Genomic DNA, 21,589 nt, shown 5'->3' with positions numbered 1-21,589 from the left:
ATACTGACCAGCTAGACTACATATGCATTGCACATCTGTATTTCAATTGTTACTAGTCAAAAACAACAATTCAGATATAAAATGTCGTTTTTCCGAGGACAAATGACTACACTGCCCTTTGTACATATCTTAAATTAAGTCTGAACTACTCAGAATTATGTTGCAAATGTTTTGAAATGGAAATATGACCAGTCAACAGGATGGTGTGGATATCTCAAACTGTAATCCTGTCTAGTCAACACGTAACAACACATATCTTCAATTAAAGTTATGACTAGGCAAAGTGACGCTGCAGATATCTGTAATTTAGTGAGAAATTACGGTAAGGGGGAGGAGGCAGCTTGCTTTTCAAGGCATTTCCAATCTCACAATCTTAAGCGCCGCAGCAGTGTGATGAGGATTGTTCTGCACAACAATTCAGACTAGTCACAATCAGGTTTGAGATATCTGACTACTATTTTGACTAGTTAAAACTGAATGGCATCCGTCTGTGTCAGAATGACACCATACAAGTGTAAATAACAATTCTATCTAGTCAGAGTGTAGTTATGTCAAGTCAAAATGGCATTGCTAATATTTGTAAAGTAAAATGAAGCTAAAAGTTAAATATAAGATTAATCAAGCTCCAACATGTGTGTCCTGTTAAAAGCTTTGAACATGAGCCTTCTTGTGTCTTTAAAGTTTAGAATCTGCTACAAGAGCTAAAGAAAGTGAAGAAAGCGGTGAGATGACCCAAAAGAACATTAAATCCATAAGTTTGGTCTCTATCAATTCTTCACTTGCTTGAAAGCCTTTTGTGCACGGTAAACTTGCCAGTTTTGTCAATGATCTTTGGGCTCAATACTAGCAGAGTAACATCGTGCCTTAGTTTCTTACCTCACTCTTCAGGTTTTCCACCTGCTGGTCCTTTTCTGAGATTAAGGCACTGTTTTTATGGATGGACTGTTGGAGGGCAGCCTTCTCCTTGTCCAACTGCTCCTTCAAGGTGCTCTCACTATCAAACACACAGGATCAACTAAGTATCACTGGTGCAGTATAAAGTCACTTCAGGAAGAGAAAAACCCTAACCTTATTTTACCAATACTGACACTGTACAAATCTGACTAGACAAATGAACCAGGAAAAGCTGCCTAAATGGTAAGATTGCAAATCCTATTGTATTTACTGATAAAATTAAGGGATACATGGCACAATGGCGGAAAACAAAAAAAAAAAAAGAAAATGTGTCAGGCAAGTTGGATGAGGAGTCAATCATGTGCCTAAATCTGTGTGGTCAAAATATTTGTACTGTGACATGACGTAATATTAAAAGGCGCAAAGTACCTGAAGGCATTGTTTGGCAGGCTTTGAAAGAAAAGAACAGCATGACATTGACTTTACCACAAATGCTCTGCATATTTGCATGTGTCAAGCAGATGAAATGTGTGCTTGTACTGATACAGGCTTAAAAAACATTACTCATATTGTTGGTGAACATGTACATTTCTGACAAAATGTCTGAATCACATAACGATGGTGGATTTTCTTACCTTTTCTTTATCTCTTCCAGTTGCTTTTTGAGTTTTGAGTGCTCACCCTTCAGCTAGAAACACAACAATTAAAATTCAATCACTGTCACCACAACAACAGCACACAAAATGTTCATGTAGGTTTATAAAAGATTGTTTTGAAATTAAAGAACTGCACCTTCACAAGATCACCCTGGTCTCTGTGATTGTTATCAAGCTCCTGAGTCAGCTTGTTGTTCTCATCTTGCAGCATCTGCAGGGACTGTGACTTTACAGAAACTGCTTCTTTAAGGTCCTCACTGAATAGACAGAAATGTTAAAATCATTTTAGAAATTCTGACAGCTAATGTAGAGCACATGTTGGCTTGTCAACTCCTTTATCTCTGTGTATTTACAGTAAGTTACTAATTGTATCAGACTATTGGAACTTAAATCTGACAGAAAAACCAAAGTTGAGGATGTACTTACATTTCCTGGCACAGACTCTTGGTCCTCTCAGTTTCTGTGCAAAGTTGCTTTTTGGATACATTCAGATCTTCTTGATATGTGGAATTCTCTTTCTTCAGAGATTCCAACTAAAACAAAAATAACATGCATTTAGAACTACAGGACAAAGACATCAAAGAATTCACTTTTTTTCTTTTCCTCTTACAATACTACTTGATGAGGAAAGCCACTTCACTACTGAAAGGCTTCTTTATTGGTATTTCCTCTCTTACCTGCCTCTCTGTTTCCTGCTTGGCACTCTGGAGCTCTTCTAACAAAGACTGAACTTCGCTCTTCTCCTGCATCAAAGCGGCTTTCTCTTTTGTCAGCTGTTCAAGAGCCTCAGCAGTCTTGCCAGAGGCCTCTGAAGCCTAAACGGTGCATGATCAGGACATTTGCTAAGAACGACAGTCTGACAGCGAACAGTTGGTTGACATCAACACCATGTGACTTCAACCAACCAAATTTACTATTCACAGGTCATTTGATAAAGCTACACAAAAGTAAAATTATAACTGACAACCAAATTCATCATTTAATTACCTTTTAATAAATTACCTGCATGCATAATGAATTAGATATTTTATCTACCGATTAAGGAACGATTATACAAACCTCAGTTCAATTTTCGAGTACATTGTGATAGACAACAACACAAATTTTAAACTATGGAGAAAATAATTAGTACAAACTCTAATATACTGACTCTAAAACCTGTGGCCTCAGAACGGATGCTCTCAACCCAGCAGCTTGTGAAATAGGTTGAACAGGACACAAACTGCTTCAGGTATTGTATACCTTTAAAGACAGTTTGAGTAGGACTTAGATGGACTCACCCATGTGATGGTGTGTTTAGACTGTGAGTGTGATAATGATCACCTTACACCAAAAAAAAAAGAAATAACCCAGAAGAATTTCATCAAACATTAGATCTCGTTATAAGCCCACAGGCAAAGGCTGGGAGCTGAGGGTCAAACACAGCAGTTAGTAAATGGAAGATGAAAGTTAAACATGAAACTAAGAGGACAGGGAGACAAACCAGCAAGCATGCAGTGAGAAGGTGACATAGCCCCAGCCGTTCTACATTGGCGAGTCAGTGTTTACTACTGGAGGAGGAATACCTCAAGCTGCTTAGAAACTGCATTTTTGAGATGTGACTCGAGCTGCTTGACTTGCTGGACGGCTTCATCTCTCTCCACCTGCAGGGCATCCTTCTGAGCCGTTAGATGTGAGATGCTGGAGGAAATTTCTTCTTTCACAATGGCAGAAGCCGATACTTCTGCGACAGCACTCTTGTATTGCTTTTCCAGAACTTCTTTATCAGTGTGTAGGGCCTTGATGTCAACCTGTAGCTGTTTCTGGCTGGTCTGCAAACACTCCAGTTGTTTTAGAAGCTCTGATCGTTCTGCAAGCCAGTTTTCTTTGTTTGTGTGGAGAGAAGAAACATCCTGCTCTAATTTACAGCGGCTGGATAAAAGGTCCTCCTTCTCTGTGGTCAAGAGGGTCATCTGTTTGCTCATCTCCTCAAGTTTAGATAATAGCTGTTCTTTATCTTCTGCTAACTGACTTTTTTCTTCATCTTGCTGCTTCATTTGTGTTTTCATAGCCTCCATATCTGCCATTAAGGACCTCTTTTGCTCATCAGTATTCTTCAATTTAGAGGAAATCTCATTACTATTTTCTGTAACTTTGGACAATGTTTTCTGCAATTCCTCAATTTGTTTGGAAAGACTTTCCTTGTCAGATGTTGCTTTATTCCGTTCACTGGATTCAGCCTCTAGCTGGGTCTCAAGCATGTGCTTGGCCTCTGACACTGATTCAGACTGACGTTTTAACTTCTGGATCTCCTGAAGAAGGTCCTGGTTGTCTTTCTGCAAGGACTGTGCTTTTTTATCAGCCTCAGTCTGCAATGACTGAATATGCTGATAATCTTTTGTAAGGTTTTCTAACTGTTTACCAAGCTCTAAATTGGCCTTCTCAAAATCCATTGTTAGTTTACTATGCTTTTCAACAAGTTCCGTTTTGCCCTTTTCAAGAGTTTTAATATCAGAGCAATGTTTCTGCAGTTCATTTTGTAGGTCAGCCTTTTCTCTTTTCAAACAGGTCTTCTCTGCTTCCACCTCATCTTTTTGGCGTTTGGTTTCTTCTAGCATTGTTGTTAATTGAGTTTTCTCTTCAACAAGCTCAGCATTAGTTCTAGAGGAACTGTCCAATTGGTTCTTCATTGTTCGGATATCACTAGCTAGCTTATCACGCTCAAGCGACAGAGCATTTTTCTCAGATATGGCCTTCGTGTGCTTCTCTTCTAACTCTCCCTTTTCCCCTGTCAAACGCTCACAGTCCATTTTCTGCTGCTCTAGTGCTGAATCCAGGCTCATCTTTTCTTTTCGTAAAGCATGTAGGGCCATCTCAGTTTCAGAATTCTGAAGGCAAAACGCTTGCTTCTCTTGCTCAAAAGATGATAATGCTTCTTTAAATTTCACATTAGACTGAGACAGTTGTTCTGCAGAGACTTGAAGCTTCTCCTTTAGTTCTTGTATCTCTCTGAGGAGCTCGTCCTTCTCATTAGAGGCTTTTCTTTGGCTTGCAAGTAGGTCTTCTTTCTCCTGTAGAAGGTGAAGTTTTTCAGAATCAGTCACCTGACTGCTCGTCTTGAACTCTTCCAACATCTGAGCCAAGCTCATTTTTGAGGCTTTGAGTTCTTCACATTCATGGACATAGCTTTCTAAATCTTTCTTTGTGACACTGAGCTTATTCTGGAGCTCCTCCTTCACTGTCTCAAGGTTCTTTGTATCCAACACAGCAGCACTGATTTCAGAGGACATCTCCATCTTCTCTTTTGTCAGCATTTCTGCTTGGGCCTGGAGCTGGGTATTCTTCAATGTAAGATCTTCTTTTTCCAAGTTCAAGGATTTAAGTTTTGCCTGCAACTCAGCGTTCTTAGCATCAACAGACTTCTTGGCATTTCTAGCAGTATCTCTCTCTAATATCAGATTGTCTTTCTCAGATGTTAGCTTTGACTTGCTTTCATTGAGGTCCTCTTCAAGCCGGTTCCTCTCTTTGCAGACATTTTCATAATCCTTGAAGAGTTGCTTCTTTTTAGCCTCAATTTGCTGGATGTCTTGCTGATGCTTTACAAGAGCATCATTTTTCTCTGCAATTTGTCTTTGAAGCTCCTCAATTTGGAGCAGGTATTCACCATTACCATGCTTCAGTTGTTTGTTTTCAGCCTGTTCTTCTTGAAGACAGTCTTTAAGCTTCTCCAGTTCCTTGTCCAATGACATCCTCTCTTCTTCTAAACGCTTGTTATTGGTGAGTAGTTCCTCTTGATGTTTGGAAAGTTTATCTCTGGTTATTTGCAGTTCTTCATTCTGGACTGAAAATTGCTGGTGACTAATCTCGAGGGCAGAAAGTTTAGTCTGCACATCTGAAAGCTGTTTCTCCAGTTCGTTCTTCTCGCCCTTAACATCCTCATTTTCCTTAGACACATTTTCCAGATCTAGATTCAGTTTTTCCAGTTTTTTGGACAATTGTTCAATATCATGCTTGGAGGAGTCAAGCTCAGCAGAAAGACACTGGGAAAACAAAAGTGAAAAGGGGGGAAAAAGGAGGGAAATATATATACAGGGCAAAGTATGAATGAATCCAAAATAAACCAAGCAGATATGGACATAAGTGATATGCAAATGAAAAGGTTAAGCTGCAGAAGCATCAAAAATGGTAAAAGATCACACCAGAGCTTACACCACATTAACTTCAAACAAGTTTAAGGTGGAACATTTTCACTTCAACTTTAACTTAATAACATTAACACCAGCAAATTTGACTAGGTGCCAGAGCATGTCATTACTTGTCACTAGCAACATCACTGTAAAGGACTTACTTAGTTATATACAACTACTAATTTGGGAATCACCATTTCAAAAGTAAGTTCTAAACTTAATTTTCTTTTAAATAATAATCATTTCCAGACTATATAAGCCACTGTTGCCTACTATGACTCAGAGAAAATACAAAAATAATGCATTTTTGTTGGACAGTGAAAATGCGTTAATGAAAAAGCAGGTTGATGAACTATGCTGGGAGGGGTACATCAAAAAAGCCCTTATCACCCAATGGAAAATTGAAATCAGTAGTTGAAGAAACCTTTTATATAGTGGTCATTTTTTTGAAACGGACATCCAATTTTCTTTTTTTAGCGCTGTTAATTCCAAACCTTAAATACTGTGCTTCTAGAAACATTTAAAGTTTTCGACAGTATTTAACACTCTTGTACTAATTTATGCCTCATCATAAAGGTGTAGGAGTTCTTTGAAATCATGGCTTCACATTTACAGGCTGTGTCCATGATATCCAGGATAATCCATGTACAAAGTGAACATCAATGATACCCTGTGTATAAATATACATAAAGCAGTATGAAACAAACCTTTTAAAGTGTGAATGATTTCTTTGACTTTTCCAATAACCATAAACTGCCTATAAATACACTGAAGGCATAATTTCATCTGGTGTACCCCTGCAAGCATATACCGCATGGCACCATTCAATGTAGCGCTTGTTACGAGTCTTAATGTGAGGGGGGAATGTGCAACTTGTCATAAACAATATGTATAACATTAAATAAGAAGAAATAATGTTACACAATAATCACTAATGTTTAATGACCAGTGATAGTTATATAGAGGGTGGGCCTTAAGTTTCCATACATAGGAAAATGTATAATGTATATATTTTTTTTATGTTTCAGATACCCTAGGAAATGCTTTTGACGCTATCTTTGGGGGCACTTGAAGGCCATGGTGTATCAGGTGAAGATATGAGACATAAATCATCTCAAGGTACGTATCACCAACGCCATTACAAGCATAACTTCAACTGTGCTAATGCAAGTTCATCAACAGTGGAAAACACATATTAATATGTGTTTTCAAAACAGTGGTAATCATATAGAGCACATTATATAAATAAAAATGATTGTCCAACATAAAATGTTTATTTTTCCTATGTATGGAAACTTATGGCCCACCCTGTATAGTCCCCCGTAATGTCTTTTTAAAGCATTAACATTTTTGATGATCGAGACGAAAAAAGAAAAACCAGTAATATATACAAAAAACATTTTAAACACACTGTCCACCAAAATGTAAAACATGCAGATTCAACTTATGTGTCTTTAAGTTTGTGCTTACCTGAACCTGTTCCTTGTATGGCTGCAGCTCAGATACCAGCTTCTCTAGCTCTTGGTTTTTGTCCTTGGAGGAGGACAAATCCTGCTTCAGCTTATCAGCCTGACTTTGCAGCACCTCAAGTTCCTTCACATGGAGCTCTGAGGCCTGAGAGAGGGACTTCTCCTGTGAGGCCTTCAGCTCCTCGACCAGATTCTCACTTTGTTTAACGGTCTTCTCCTAGAAAATACAAAATGAGAAAGGCAATAATTACTCACATTACATTCAATGAATAATTTTGATACTGCTAGTGACTAAAGGATACACTTTCATGGGAGATTTTCCAAAGAGTAGTAAACAGTTTATTGAATATTTTGATATCTATAAAACAATTTTAAAGTCTTGAAGTATATATTTTTCAAACTAAACTAACCATGGTGGTAATCTTCTCCTGAAGGCTACTTATTTGAGTCTGATGTGTATCTCTGGCCTCTTTCAGCTCCTGCTCTTTGTGGGACTGTTCTAGCTGGAGTTGTTCATTCAAATGTGCCGCCTTCTCCTTCTCCTCTGCTAACTGATTCTGTAACTCCTCAAGTCTCCTGTGGAATGACAAAAAAGAAATGGATGTGCAGTGACAGGTTAGATACCTAAAAATTAAACTTACTTCAGCATGGAATGAAAAACAAACAAGACATTTGCATATTAGTAACAACACATGATAGGGAAATAAATATCCAATTCAGAGAATGTTGGTATAATATGCTTTTCAACCAATGAACAAGATGGGAGTAATAAAGAGTGCTACCTTTCTTTCTGCATGAGGTCCTCATTCATTTTGGTAAGCTGTACTGAACTATCACCAGATGCCTTCATCATGTTGGAAATATCATTTTCCAGTTTGCTTTTGTCCTTCGAAAGCTGCTCAAGCTTTTCATCTGCAGCTTTCAGCTTCCTCTCCAGCCCTGATTAAAACAACATGAGTGTATTAATGATGCTCAGAGGTTTAAATTCAACAGGAAGGAAATACTATAATGCAATAGGGGATGAGTGCAAGCCTATCTTCAGCAAAATACCGAACAGGCCAGTGCAGCTGTAATATGCTCACCAGCAAGCTGACTTCTTAGGGACTCTGATTCTGTAGTCAAAGATATACACTGCTCCTCCTTCTTAGTGAGCTTCTCAAGTGTTTCTACAAAAACAAAAAGGCCAAATAGTAGCAAGTGATGGGAAAAATTGGAGGCTCTTTTAACAATGTATGACTGATTATATAATTTACCTTGCATAGTTTTTGCAGATTTACCCTGCTCCTCTGTGCTTTCAGCAAACTTTTGTTTCTGCAGGGAGAAATACCAATTTTGTATGATTTTTCTACAATGGGCGCATTTAGGAATGACAAGCCAAATGCCAAAGACATAATTAATATAGTTCATGAAAAGTGATGCAACTAGAAGAATATCAAACAAGCAAAGGACCAGCGACTTAAATCATAAAGGTGTTCAATATACACATTCAAAAATGAAGCTATAAGCCTCACCAGGCCTCCAAGCTCTTGTTCCAGGGTGTCCTTCTCCTCCTTTACAGTAGTAAGACTCTGCTGTAAGGAGAGAACTTCCTGCTGTTTGCCCTCCAACTGAGAGCTCAATTCACAAACCTATAGTCAGGTAACAAATACAGTCAGCAAATGGGCAAAAGAAAACCATGAAGAAATATTCTAATCAAAATATAATATTAGTAAAACATTGGCTGACAATTGTTCTATGAAAAATGTTACACTAGTCCAACAGAAGAAAAGATATTACATGGCAAAACACAGCAAATACAAAAACGTAGCCTTAATATGGTCATCAGTTGATAAAGACCCACCTTTACACCCTGGTTGTTTCCTTGGCTCTGTGCCTCCTCTAATTGCTTCTTTAGAGCCACAAGCTCCTGGTTACCTTGTGCTATTTGGCTGCGCAGAGCCACCATTTCTGCCATCTGCTCTTTGGTTTCTTTGTCCTTGTCTTGAGTCTGTTGTGCCTGTGATGCTTCTTTCTCCTCGAGCTCCTTCACCCTAAGTTCAGCAGCATGAAGCTTCCCAAGAACATCCTCCATCTCCACAAGGTGCTGCTCCTCTGCTCTCTCAACACTGGATCTTAGCGACTCCTCCAGTCGCTCCTTTTCCTCAGTCAAAGACAACAGCTGTGCCTTCAGCGCTTGCATCTCCTGAGTCCAAGCAGAGGCTTCAGCGTCACATTTAGCTCCAGCTTCATCAAGTGCCAACTTGTGTTCCACTTTCAGCTTTTCCAGTGCACTTTTGGTTTCTATAAGCTCTTCTGTCTGGGCACCTGCATCTTTGCTGAAGGACACCTTCAGTTCCTCCATGGCTTGCTGGTGAGAGGCGACGGCAGACTCCATCTTGGAGCGCCACAGTTCAACAATATCAGCATTTTCCTTCTCAGCCTGGCTTATGCGCATCTGCAACTGCTCTTTGTCGCCAGAGAGCTTTACAGAGGAGGCCTGAAGCTGGGCAACTGCCTCACTATGGACTTTTTCTTGAGCTTCTAGCTTCTCCTTGTATTTCCCTAGCTCTTCCCTCTGATTAGCTTCTTGAGAAGCCAACTGGTCCCTCAGAGAATGTATCTCTTCCAGGAGTGGAGAAAGAGTAGAATTTGAATCCTCAGAACCCTGCTGCATCCCAAGACGCAGCTGCAGGTCAGCTACCTCTCTTGTTCTCAGTGAAAGGTCCCGCTCGAGCTCCATAATACGGGATCTCTCTGATACAGTCGCAACCTTTAAAAGCAGAAATCTTGCATTTAAAAATTTGTCCAAATCTGACATGCTGAAGCATTATTTACCAACAAATTAGTAGACTTAATCACAATTTATGGCTACGAAACAAACAAAAAACTAATTGATAAAGTGGAATAAAATACAATAAAACTCTGAAACTGTTCAATTTGCTTGCTTAATGAAGTAGGTATAAAAACTCTTGAGCCTCAAAATAAGGCATTATACTGACCTCTTGTGGTTATAAAGGAAATGGTCCAAATAATGGAAGTGAACACTGAAAGCATGTATGGAGCTACAGAAGTGTGCAAGACATTTTCCACCTTCCGACAAACCAAAACTCTGTCATTAAATTAATGGACTCGTGATTTAGTAGAGCCATGAACTAGAAAAAACTATTAAACAACCATCAGGGAGCACTGATGTTATAGATTGATTATATATAATCCATGATCCAAATCTATTGTATATTCCATTATTCTTAAACATGCATCTCTCATCGCCACTTCAACATAATTTTTGACAGTTCGTTTAAGACAGGTGAATCTTGCAGCAACACTTATTGATAATAGACTTGATATGATATGTACACTATTACCCCCATTCTCATAAAACTATATTTACTCTAATTTTACTCATACTCCTTTTGAGTATAAGACTATAGGGGAAGACAGGATGCATAGTTTGGGAGGTGGAGTGGGTTTTAGACTATCAAAACACAGGGACACCAAATAAGCAGGACAAATGGATGCCAGGAAGGACCAGGGAAGTAAAACATAGGATAACTGAGAAAATGATTAACTTGGGAAGAGGGGGAAGTTTGTCTGTCTGGTTAAGCAGTGATACCAGTAAAGCAAGAGTGAGTTCAGGTTTGGCAACGTTTTGAAACATAGAAGTAAAAGATCTGTCACTTTAGACAGCTGAAAGATAGATATGGTTATTGTTTAAGTGACTAAAACAGAAATCCATATTTCAAGTGTAATAATTGTGAGTGTATCCATTACGTTTGAGATAAGTTAACATTTGAAAATGGTTACAAAGTGAATTTGAAGCTAACTAACAAACTGTGATGTCAAATTTGGCAATTTAACTCTATGTGGGACAGACTAAGTAAAGCATTTACTTTTCTATTTGTGATATAGTATTTTTTTCTTCAAGCACGAGAGCGTAATTTTCCGAATGTAATGCTGAACAAAAAATAATTTGCACGGTACATTCACCACAAGCTCATAAAGCAATACTCCAGTTACTGCCTGGCACCTCTCTGTAACCCTTGGTTATTTTGTGGCCACTGTCCCTGGCCCAGGCCCTCATTCCCAACGCAGCACACTGCAGAGCAGAATTCATTACCCTAGTGTCTTCTAACTCTCTTTGGAGTTTCTCAGCTTTGGTCTTTTCAAAGAGCAGGCTCTGTTCAAGCTCCTTAATGTGGGCATGCTCCAGTCTGGTCTGCGTCTGTTAGTAAACAAGGGGGAGAGGAAAAGAACACACCAGTGCCACCATCACATGCCAGCCCAACGCAGACAGAGAGGGAGGGAGACAGGAGAGAGGATGGAGGGGTTCGGACAGTGGTGATGGTGATTGCGTGACTGTGTGTCTGTGTGTTTGTGTATTTGCAGGATGGGGAAAGTGTACTGGGTAGGCGTAGGGAGTGGTGGATGCGTGGAAATGAGAAGACACCCCCATGCAGAACTTTCAGGCCATGCCATCAACTGCTGCAAATAGGGGGTTTTCTGAATGAATGTGGGGAGTGGAGGAGGAGAGGATATAAGACAAGCAGCAAAAGAAGGGGGCATGTATTATGGATGTGCAGGATGAGTATGGTGAAGGAGGCAGTTTAGAAGTAACCATGCAAAACTGACACCTGGTGAATAAAGCACACTGATTGTTATGATACATGGAAAATTTGATAATGTGTGTCAAGCCAGCAAGTAAAAAAAGTTAAAATGACTTTGCAACAGCATGAAGAGAATGCAGTGCTGGTTGTTTCCTCATCTCTGTAATTCACTTTACTACATGAAGTCAATGCATTGCACAAAGAATACATGATATATTGATTTACCATTAAAAAGTTAATATAAAAAGACATCTTTTGGCATTTATAGTCTTGGTTCAATAGTGGTAAACTAATAAGGCCTATATCATTATCAACATCCACACTGCTTTCTCTCCATGGTGATAAAGCCATTGTCCACACACTGTAAGTATTATTTAAGAAACCACCACTTATCAGACCACCATGTGCAAGACTTGTGACCAACTTAACAGAGATCAATCAGTAACACAAAAGCATGTTGGGCTCAAGAACGGGCCTTGTTTGACATAATACTCATTGTATGTTAACTCGAAATTTCATTTAAAAAAACATTAATAGCACCTGATTAAAATGCTATGCCAGTGGTTTATCCCATGCCTTAGATGGAAAAAGTTTGACTAAACAAAGGTCATGTTTGCTACCAAATTTATAAACAGAGGTGGGTAGAGCATCCAAAAATTGTACTCAGGAGTAACGTTCTTTCAAAATAATATTACTCAAGTAGAAGTAAAAAATAGTCATCCAAAAAATTACTCAAGTAAGAGTAAAAAAGTATTTGGGGAAAAGACTACTCAAAGGTAAGTTACAAACCACATCCAGTCAATGGTATGGAAGCAGGAATGATTTGATAAGGGTAACTTGATACACCTACATTCCTGGGATCACTTTGCTTTCAAAGCATACATTGAGTTCAACATTCAGTGTCGAACATCTACTAAATATAATGTGGCCTTGCTCATTGATCTATTTGTGCAAACATTACATCTGAATTCTGGTGAGTGTTATTCTCCTTAGACTGCAGTGGGCAGACTGAATTCAGGTCTGTGACCAGGGCAGTGAATGACAAGGAAGCATCTCCAGTGGTACCATGCTGAGCACTGGACCAACATGAAAGACGAGGACGAGAAGGAAGAGAAGCAATAAGATCACATCATTGAACAGGGAGGCACTGAGGATTACAGCTCAACATTAGTACACCTTCAACAGCCTGAAGTTAAAAAGCCTTTTTAAGTTTGGCCCGTTCAAAGTGTTTTTGTTGCTGTATTTGAAGCCACATGCATTTTTAAAAAAAAATCTATCCACAACCATAAGTAAGTTAAAAAATGTTAGTTCACAAGTTTAAAGAGAAGATAAAGGGGGTTTCTAAACCTGTAGCCCTCATTTTAAACATCTATTCTGAGCTTGGATGCCCTCAGGGTAACCAAGATGAGCCCCTGTGTAGCACTGTGGAATAAATGACAAATTATTTGATCAGATATGAACACAGATCCCACTGGGCTCTAGTACACATATTAGAACTTGGGAATAGAGCTTGTCTTACTTGAGAAAAACACAATGAGTTATAAGAGCCCACTTCGTTAAATTACTGTAAAAGATTATGTGATGGAAAATGCAAATTCTGCCCTTTCTTATCTCTCCTAGCTTTGATAATTTACTAGGGCAGTGAAATTATTTATCTCTCATGACAGGCAAACAATTGCAACAACACTATTTTCTTAATTAATAATTCAGAACTTTAAAAGCTTCTCAATAGTATAATTTGTCTCTCTACATTAAGTCTCTCACTAGGCACAAGTAACAGTCTTCCTGCACCACTGGATACATTTCACAGCACATCACCTAATGTAGGATGAAGCCAGTATCAAACTGTTCATGCAAACACAGATAATGAGACTGCAGAGTGGATAGTTTCTATTGCTATCCTCCTAAAAGGCAATGCAAATGCTCTGCATGGACTTGAATGTAGCTCTGTGACAAGGCAGCTAGTTCATCTTGTGCAAGCTCAAATTGCATTGGACCTCAACTACAAGACGACACACCAATATTAACCATTTTATTATCAAGGATATAGACCAAAGCTTGTGTAAATTTGTATTCTGAGTTGAAACCAGGCTGACTGGAGCACAAGCTGCTTCTTAATTAATATTAAAATTTATGTTCTAAATTAATGGGTCATAATCAAATATCCCTACCATGATAATGTTTTTACAAATTGTAAACGTTCATTACTGAATATTGTGGTTTTCAAACATGAATTCAATAATACGTCAGTCGCAGTGGTATGGATCTTTGTTGTGTATTTACCTCCAGGTCTCCTTTGGTAATGCAAGCTTCCTCTACACGAAACTGAAGGTCCTCCACCTTCCTGTTTAACATACAAAAGCAGGCTTAAACGGAACACTAGCAACCTCTAGCCATAATGATCCAGAGTAGACCTAAGGCAACTCAGGCAAACCTCTTAACTCATGATTTCATAAGACTGTATAAGTACAACAGCATTATGAGCTTAGCAGTCATTTTCTCTTTCAACAAGCTAACGCAATAATATTAAAACAACAGATTCCAACATACTGTTACTGGTGACTGTATGTCTTCAATTAGTCACACCTGTGGAAAATTCTTACCTACGCTCCTCCTCTAGTTGATTTAGCAGCTCCACTTTATCTTTGTCTGCAGCTTCTACCAAGGCACGCAACTGATCCATCTTTGTCTCCATCTTTAAAAGCCAGGAAAGACATTGGGCAATAAATCACCAAAGGTGATATGGAAATTACAAGTGATTCTAACAGTAATTTATAATTAGTTAGTGAACCAACCTGCTCCTGATCATCCCTGAGCAGGCTAAGTTCTTGCTCCATCTCTCCAACATGGCCAGTGGCCTTGGCAACCTCTGCTCTTTCCATGTCCCTCTCAGCCATTAGCTGCTCAATATGTTGTTGCTTTTCCTTCAGTGCCTCCTGCAGAGCTGTGGTGCCTGAAATCTTTCGATTATACCTTGACGATGTCTCTGTCAGCTGTAAAAAGACAGAAAAGTAGCATGCTTGAGAGACCTGTACAACGCAAACGTATGAGTACAATTTCTTGATATTGTGGCTAGTGTGTGTATCCATGTCTCACCAGGCCTGTGCGGCTGGGCTTAGCGCTAACAGAAGACGCCACAGAGCTCATGGTACTGATGGATGAGGCACTTGGGCTTCTCTTTAGCCCTGACGGTGTGGCCACTACTTTCCGAACTGTTGTTTTTGATTTAGCTGGAGTGGTGGAAGGGAAGCCAATGCGTGTGACTTTGTGCACTGGAGCAAATAAGCCATACTTGGGTTGGCACTGAAAATATCTGGAGGAAAGATAATAGAATACGGTCATAAATGGACAATGTGTGGTTGTCACATAACTTTTCTTTTACTTATTTACAGATCCTGTGGCTACTATACCTTGTGCCTGCAACTGCTCCATCATTCTTTCCTAAGGGTTCGTCCAACTCCACACCACACCACTCGCCTTTGGCAAAATCTGTTTCACCAAGAAAACGCACCACTCCTGCCTTTGTGCCACCAACCTGAGGACAAAACATCAAACATTAGCCAACATTTAATCCTCTCAACAGATAACAGAGGCCAAAAGAGTAATCAGCTTTGCCTGATAATTCCATAAAAGCAACAGAAACACACATGTACCAGCTTTGAACAGACTGAGGCCAAATCATGATATTTGAAACCAAACTTTTTTTTGTATTTCAAGTATTTAAAATGCATAGATTCAATGTTTAAATGACTAAATTTGGACATTGTGAGCACATTTCCTCTGCAGCCCATTAGGCATGAGTAACACTTCCTCTTCAAATAATGTGCTACACGGCCTCCTGAGTGAGGAAAGGGACATAAAAAAGGGAATTTGTAAGGAGGAAGGAAGATGCTCATCAGTATATAATTAGACCTACAGGACTGTACAAAGTATGAGTGCTTCAACAGACTCAGATGTGGAGGTTTGGTGACACTTAGCGGAAACCACCATGTTTAATGTGTTAATCTGACTAAGACTGAAAAAAAGCAAGCTTTCATTGGTCATGTGAATCTGAACAAGCAGTATTCATGATAATGCTGATGTTATTATAAGAAAATGATACAGATTCTGAGTTCTGTCACTTTGATGAAACATCCAGGTAAAAAGCTGTATTTTTCGTCTTTTAGATACTGTAATAAAGTTTACCAAAACACGGTCACCCATCTTCAGTTCCCGTTCCCCCTTCTTGACTGATCCAGTCTCTGAGAGGTTGGAGACAGATTCACTGTTTGTGCGCGTGAGGTTGGAAGATGGTGTAACTGGTGTTGCAGGTGTAGCAGTGGAGGCCTTCTTGGCTGCCGTAGTACTTGAGGGTAATGATGATTTAGTGGCGGGCGTTTGTGAGGCCACGCTTCCAACTGAGGGAGTGGGTGATGCAGCACGGGAAGGTGGTGCGGTCTGGGTCCCATTAGCCTCCCCCTCTGTGCGAGACAACTTAGATGGGCGGGTAAATATCCCTCGCAGGGCTTCGCACTGGAAGTAGCGCACCCCTGCCACCGACCCGTCATTTTTCCCAATCGGCTCATCTAGAACAATCCCTGCCCACTGTCCAGGGGCAAACTGTGTCTCTCCCAAGAACTGTATGTAGCCTGGCTTGTTTCCATTCACCCATACTCGCTCCCCAATCTGGAAGTTCTCCTCAGAGTTCTTGGCATCTCCTCCGCTGGCACTTGCAGCTGATTTGTCAGCTACAGCAACTTTTGCTGTGTTTAAAAAGACAACAGAGTTTTTGAAAAACCCATCAAGTCATTGTCTTGTATCAGAGACACAAATGACACAAATGCTGTGCAAATCACTGAAATACCATGTGATTTGATGTCCACATTATACTTTCTCTTTACTTTTTCCCTTGCTGAAAAGGCCCTAAGAGTTGAAACAACTGGTACGTTTGTCTCTTCTATTATCAGTTTTACCCATCCAGTGAAAATGAACGCCTAGTTTTGCTATTCGGGCTCAAGGTAAAAGCCAAAAGCCATTTGATTAAACTACACAGTACCACAAGATGAGCTGTATCACGGGTGACTGAGCATAATGCAAACCTGTAACAAAAACAAATATGCCGAAACGGGGGTCAGGATGTCAAATTGTCAAAGTCCTTTTGTAACAGGACAAAAACTATGATAAACGTGATCACAGCATCAAGGGCAAACATTCCAGTGTCACAAATATCCCCCCAAGCTGAAGAAGTGGGACACAGAGACTCTTACCTGTACTGGGATTGGTCTTAGGGGCTCCTGTTCCTGGTGGCCTGGCTATCTTGCTGGGCACTTTGATCCCACTGGCCTTGGCTGTGCTCATATTTGCTCCTGTGATCTGACTCACAAGGCTTGTGTCTGTCAGTGGGTACAGACTGACCCCAGACCATGAAAACAACTGGCTGCAGCTCTGTGATGGCGATGGTGTTCTCTCCGCTCCAAAATTAATTGAACAAAAACTAAAAACAAACAAAAAGAAAAACCAGGAAAAGGGAGGAGGGAGAAAAAGCGCTGCTTACAAAAGGGACCCTGTTTAGGATGAGAAAGAGAGTGGGGGAAAAAAACAAGAAACATTACTTAAATTAGGTTTATTAAAATATATTTTACTAGCACTCATAGTACTAACTGTCTCATGAATCAGGACTCACGAATGACTGGCTTTGACTGAGCTGTGGGTGGTGCTGAAAGCAATAATTCGTCTTGACCAAACTAATATACAGCGGGTACAGATATGTCTTTAAGGCATGCTCATTGACTTTGTTTTTGGAGCTCTGTTAATGGAGGCATTTTGTTTCTGTTATGACAACAGGCTCCTCAGTATACACAACGTCAGAGTTAGACCTAAAAATACCCTGTCAAAGGCCAACCAATATGCAGTCTATGGTGCTACCATTATGAACTTCCAAACAGTCCATCATCTACGACCTTGACCACAACACACACTAACAGTCTCACACTCAATCTATCGTTCTGGCATCTAAAATCATGTAAGGCTGTCTGGCAGCTTTTTCTAAAACAGGATTATTCCGGAAACATGCCCACCACCCACAGCAGATTATCCTGTTTGTCAGATTACCTCACCACAGAAACAGATTGGCTGAATGTTCTATTTAAACAGAGTTTGTCTGTTGTTTACTTGACGCTACGACTGGGTGTGCAGTCATGATAAGCAAAACTACTGACAAGCCTCGAGTTTCAGAAGAATCTACTGTCAGATTTGTAGCATCACAACCTATTTCAGTGGAGGGCGGCATCACACCAAGACCACCTCTGCAGAACAGGTGCACAGAAAGTCTAGAACACCAAGTCTCATACTGATGATGCAATCACAAGCAGTAGGAGCAAGGTACACACAAACAACCTGTAGCAAGGATAAGCTGCTTTGTCAAAAATGTGACTAAACAAACACTACTTTTTACCTTTTCTAGTTATTGTAACTATGCATTTGCAGATGACAGCCTGGAAGGTGTACATGTATACACATTCCGCTGTCATAGCGACACATTACAACCTTACATTTCTTTGTAATTAGCAAAGAAATTAATTATGTACACGCTATTTATTTATTGTTACAAAAAGGTTTTCAAGATTTGTGAAGTTTAGATCACATGTGAGAACAGGAGCTGAACTACAGTAATTCATAGTGACTACTATTAATGGCTTGCATAATGTTCAGGAAATTAATTTGATAGTAAATGCCTGCAGCATCCCTTTAAAAATGAGAAAAAACATGTTTGTCCCCATAAATTGCTGATTGAAAGCTAAGCAATTCTTAAATGCTTTCAAAGTCCTTCAATGCAAAATAAACTGTGAAGTCAAAGTGTTCTGAGTCAGCGTGGAAGCTTGACTTCACACGGCATAAATTTAATATAGGACTTGTTCAGCAAGGCCACACAAACATAACTTTCATTCCTGAAAGGGCCTAAGAGTTACAGTATGTTGGTTTGCCAAAACAACCAACAACCTTGAAGATAATTCTTAGTGGACAATAAAGGGTGGCCATCAGCAGGCACGACCTAGTTTGAACGCAGTGTTCCAGTTTTCCCCCGCTGTGCCTTTGAATGATACTGATTAGTGCCTTTAGGTCAAAGGGAGGCTAGAAAAAGAAAGTGTTTCAATGGCTGAAGACTGACTGCATGGTACAAATTACACATAAAGTAGCATTTGTGTGGCCTTGTGCATCTTCATTTTTTGCACAAAAATACAAAGACAACTTGAAGTACTTTGACTAGTTTCATTAATATCTAGTCAGGCTGACTGATGCGCTGGTGGAAAGGGAAAAACTGTTGTTGCAGTATAAAAGATTATATACATAACCTGGCATGTTAATAGAGTAAAAGGTAAACAACAGAAATATGTGAAAACCACCTTGCTTTACTGTGACTGTCCTGTGAGTATTACCAGAGGATGTTTCAGCTGATTGGTGAACTGATGCAGTCAGCTAGACATGATCCACTTACACTGAAGAATTACTGCAGTTATGTTAATCTCTTGCCACTGACTCTCAGTCTAATCTGTTGCTTGGGAAAAAGTCAAATTCCAAAGCTCTACAAAGTTAAAGGGAATTAATACACTGATGTATCAACAAGTCAAATTCTTAAGTACACTGCTACTAGGCTGCTTTCATTTTTTGAAGTACATAAACAAATAGAAAGAGGTAAATGACGGCCCGTAAAACAGAAGTGAGACTTCCCAAATGTCAGTGTTGGCATAATCAACTTCTATTTTCTAAACGACAAAGGTTTACATGGTCAGAGTCTGTCAAAGCAAAGGGTGTGAATCGTGTGGCCACACTTTATGATTTCACTGTCCTCAACGATTCAAAACATGTTTTAATTTGAAAATAATTTCAGATGGAATAAACATAACTATCTTCACAATAGTGGTACATAGTTGAGTAGCAACCTAATGGGACGGTGTGAACGGTGACACAAGCCAGTGAAGCTTCCTCCCACTTTCATTGGGTTAGTAACAGCCAGTGTCTTTAAGAATACTAAGCCACATTCAGCAAGTCCAAATGTTTCTGACTGGTCTACGTCCATAGTCTTGGCTGTTGAAGCATCCCCCTCAAATTCTGCTTCACACATGGAGCGTCAGGATATATTTTATGACATCCACAAGCCTTACACACAGTAAACTCACAAATAGCTTCCACCAAAAACATCTTTACATCTTCAGAAGTCTGTATCATCTGGTGTACCTTGCTCTCTCTGTCGCTTTGTCATCTGAAGGCCAACTCAAGCTCTTCCTTTATGAGGAAACATCTGCTTGGATGATTATGTGGGCCCCTGCTGGCAGCGACACACGAAAAGCAGCAAAAGGGACGGAATAAGAGCCAGAAGCATCCTGTATCTTCAGTTTGTGTGGATACAGGTTCACTAGTTTTGAAGTTAACGTTCCTCATTGTTTACAAGCAGACAAAAAAGTCTACTTTACAGTCAGTGCATACTAACACCACCCTGCTGAACACAAGTTCTGACTCTTACAACTGAATCCAGATATGAGAGTGACCTGAAATAGTCAAGTTTTCCATTGCAGCCCCAATATGAAATCCAGACTTCCAAGTGAGTGTCTTTTGATATTTGCATTAGAGATACTAGAATATCAAAACAGCTTCTGCTCCAAATGGCTGAAATAAACAAGAAGGCATGAGTGTAAAATGATCTAATTTCTCCTCAAATATATGCCACTCTCACATGTATCCTTGAGCACAAATACTACACTGCAGTGTTCAAGGACCAGTAGAAATACAGGAGTGTCAGGGGTGGAAATGCCTTTGCACCACTTTGAAGCTTTAGTCATGTCATCAGTCCAAACAAGCTAAGCTGCTTTCTGTCTGAAACCGAAAAGCTTAATCATTAAAAGCCAAAGTCACACCTTTAAACCGCAAAACTGTCTAATCCAGACATTCCACTATCACCCGGCTGCTTCACTGACATATTAACACGCTGTTCCTGGGAGGTGAAGCCAGTTATCCTCACAGATTTGGCCTGTTTACTCGCCCTGACACCTCTGTCAGCAGCTAACGGATTCAGAGCTGTCGATGAGGTGGCACATCTGGTAGAAGTGGACCCCGCAAACACAATGTCATGTCGGCTAACTTACCTCACTAGCTAGCTGAGTAGGAGCTCTCGGGCGAGGCGAAAATGGCAGTTGCACTGTTAAGCACAACCCAGACACCTCTAACTACCTACTAACCGTTCGCTGCGGTGAGCTAAAGCGACTCAAGCGAATTCCACAAGTCCAAAAGTCTTCGCAATGTCACCGGAGCTCCAGCAGGGCACACTGCTGCTGCAAGTTGAGTCAGCGTTACAAAATGTTAGCTTAGATCACCTGTGTAGATATCCACCCGTGTAAGGTTGTTGTAACTTAACTGCCGCCTCCTCGACTTAAACGAATCCCAGGCTGTAATCAGGGGGAGAGGACAGACGTGATTAGGTGCTAAGTATCGTCAGCGGCGAGGCCCTAGCAGCACCAGCGAGCCGGTGGTTGCGGGACCAACAGACGGGCTGCTTTAGCTAGCGGGGCTAAACTAAACACCTCAAGTAACGTCTACGGCACCGGAACAACTTTCACCCGGCGGTCACTCTCCCGTTCAACAGCCACGAACGGACAGAGATACAAGAGCTAGTACTGACCTGATATGTTCCTGCACAACCTTCGTCTTCCGAGGAGAGAAAAAAACACACAGCTAGCGAGCTAAGTGGAGAACCGCGACGACTGCAGCTCGGATCGCACACGGGAAGGCAGGCAGGAACAGCCCAGCGTACGAGCCGCCCGTCCAACAGCCGACAAGAACGTCAGTGC

General features: G+C 40.3%; 1 protein-coding gene across 7 annotated transcripts in view; it reads right to left on the bottom strand.

The window, feature by feature from the left end:
• The window catches only part of clip1a (CAP-GLY domain containing linker protein 1a), a 25,769-nt gene extending 4,180 nt beyond the window's left edge, over window positions 1-21,589 (bottom strand). Inside the window, exons 1-23 of one of the 7 annotated variants that reach the window (XM_023282445.3) lie at window positions 21,421-21,589; window positions 17,015-17,311; window positions 15,954-16,510; window positions 15,179-15,303; window positions 14,865-15,081; window positions 14,564-14,761; window positions 14,372-14,463; window positions 14,052-14,112; window positions 11,282-11,386; window positions 9,026-9,934; window positions 8,697-8,813; window positions 8,439-8,496; window positions 8,268-8,351; window positions 7,968-8,124; window positions 7,596-7,761; window positions 7,187-7,402; window positions 3,116-5,569; window positions 2,228-2,365; window positions 1,977-2,083; window positions 1,687-1,807; window positions 1,530-1,582; window positions 1,324-1,344; window positions 877-994 (exon numbers count right to left, since the gene is read on the bottom strand). In XM_023282445.3, coding sequence (XP_023138213.2) covers window positions 877-994; window positions 1,324-1,344; window positions 1,530-1,582; window positions 1,687-1,807; window positions 1,977-2,083; window positions 2,228-2,365; window positions 3,116-5,569; window positions 7,187-7,402; window positions 7,596-7,761; window positions 7,968-8,124; window positions 8,268-8,351; window positions 8,439-8,496; window positions 8,697-8,813; window positions 9,026-9,934; window positions 11,282-11,386; window positions 14,052-14,112; window positions 14,372-14,463; window positions 14,564-14,761; window positions 14,865-15,081; window positions 15,179-15,303; window positions 15,954-16,510; window positions 17,015-17,105 — 6,165 coding nt within the window. In that variant the 5' untranslated portion in view covers window positions 17,106-17,311; window positions 21,421-21,589. The other 6 variants (XM_055011471.1, XM_055011470.1, XM_055011472.1 and 3 more) reach the window with 6 other exon arrangements.

This window comes from Amphiprion ocellaris, chromosome 6, assembly GCF_022539595.1.
Source record: "Amphiprion ocellaris isolate individual 3 ecotype Okinawa chromosome 6, ASM2253959v1, whole genome shotgun sequence".
In the NCBI taxonomy this organism is placed as follows: Eukaryota; Metazoa; Chordata; class Actinopteri; family Pomacentridae; genus Amphiprion; species Amphiprion ocellaris.
Note: the sequence above shows the minus strand (reverse complement) of the source record. Positions and strands in the feature narration are given on the sequence as shown.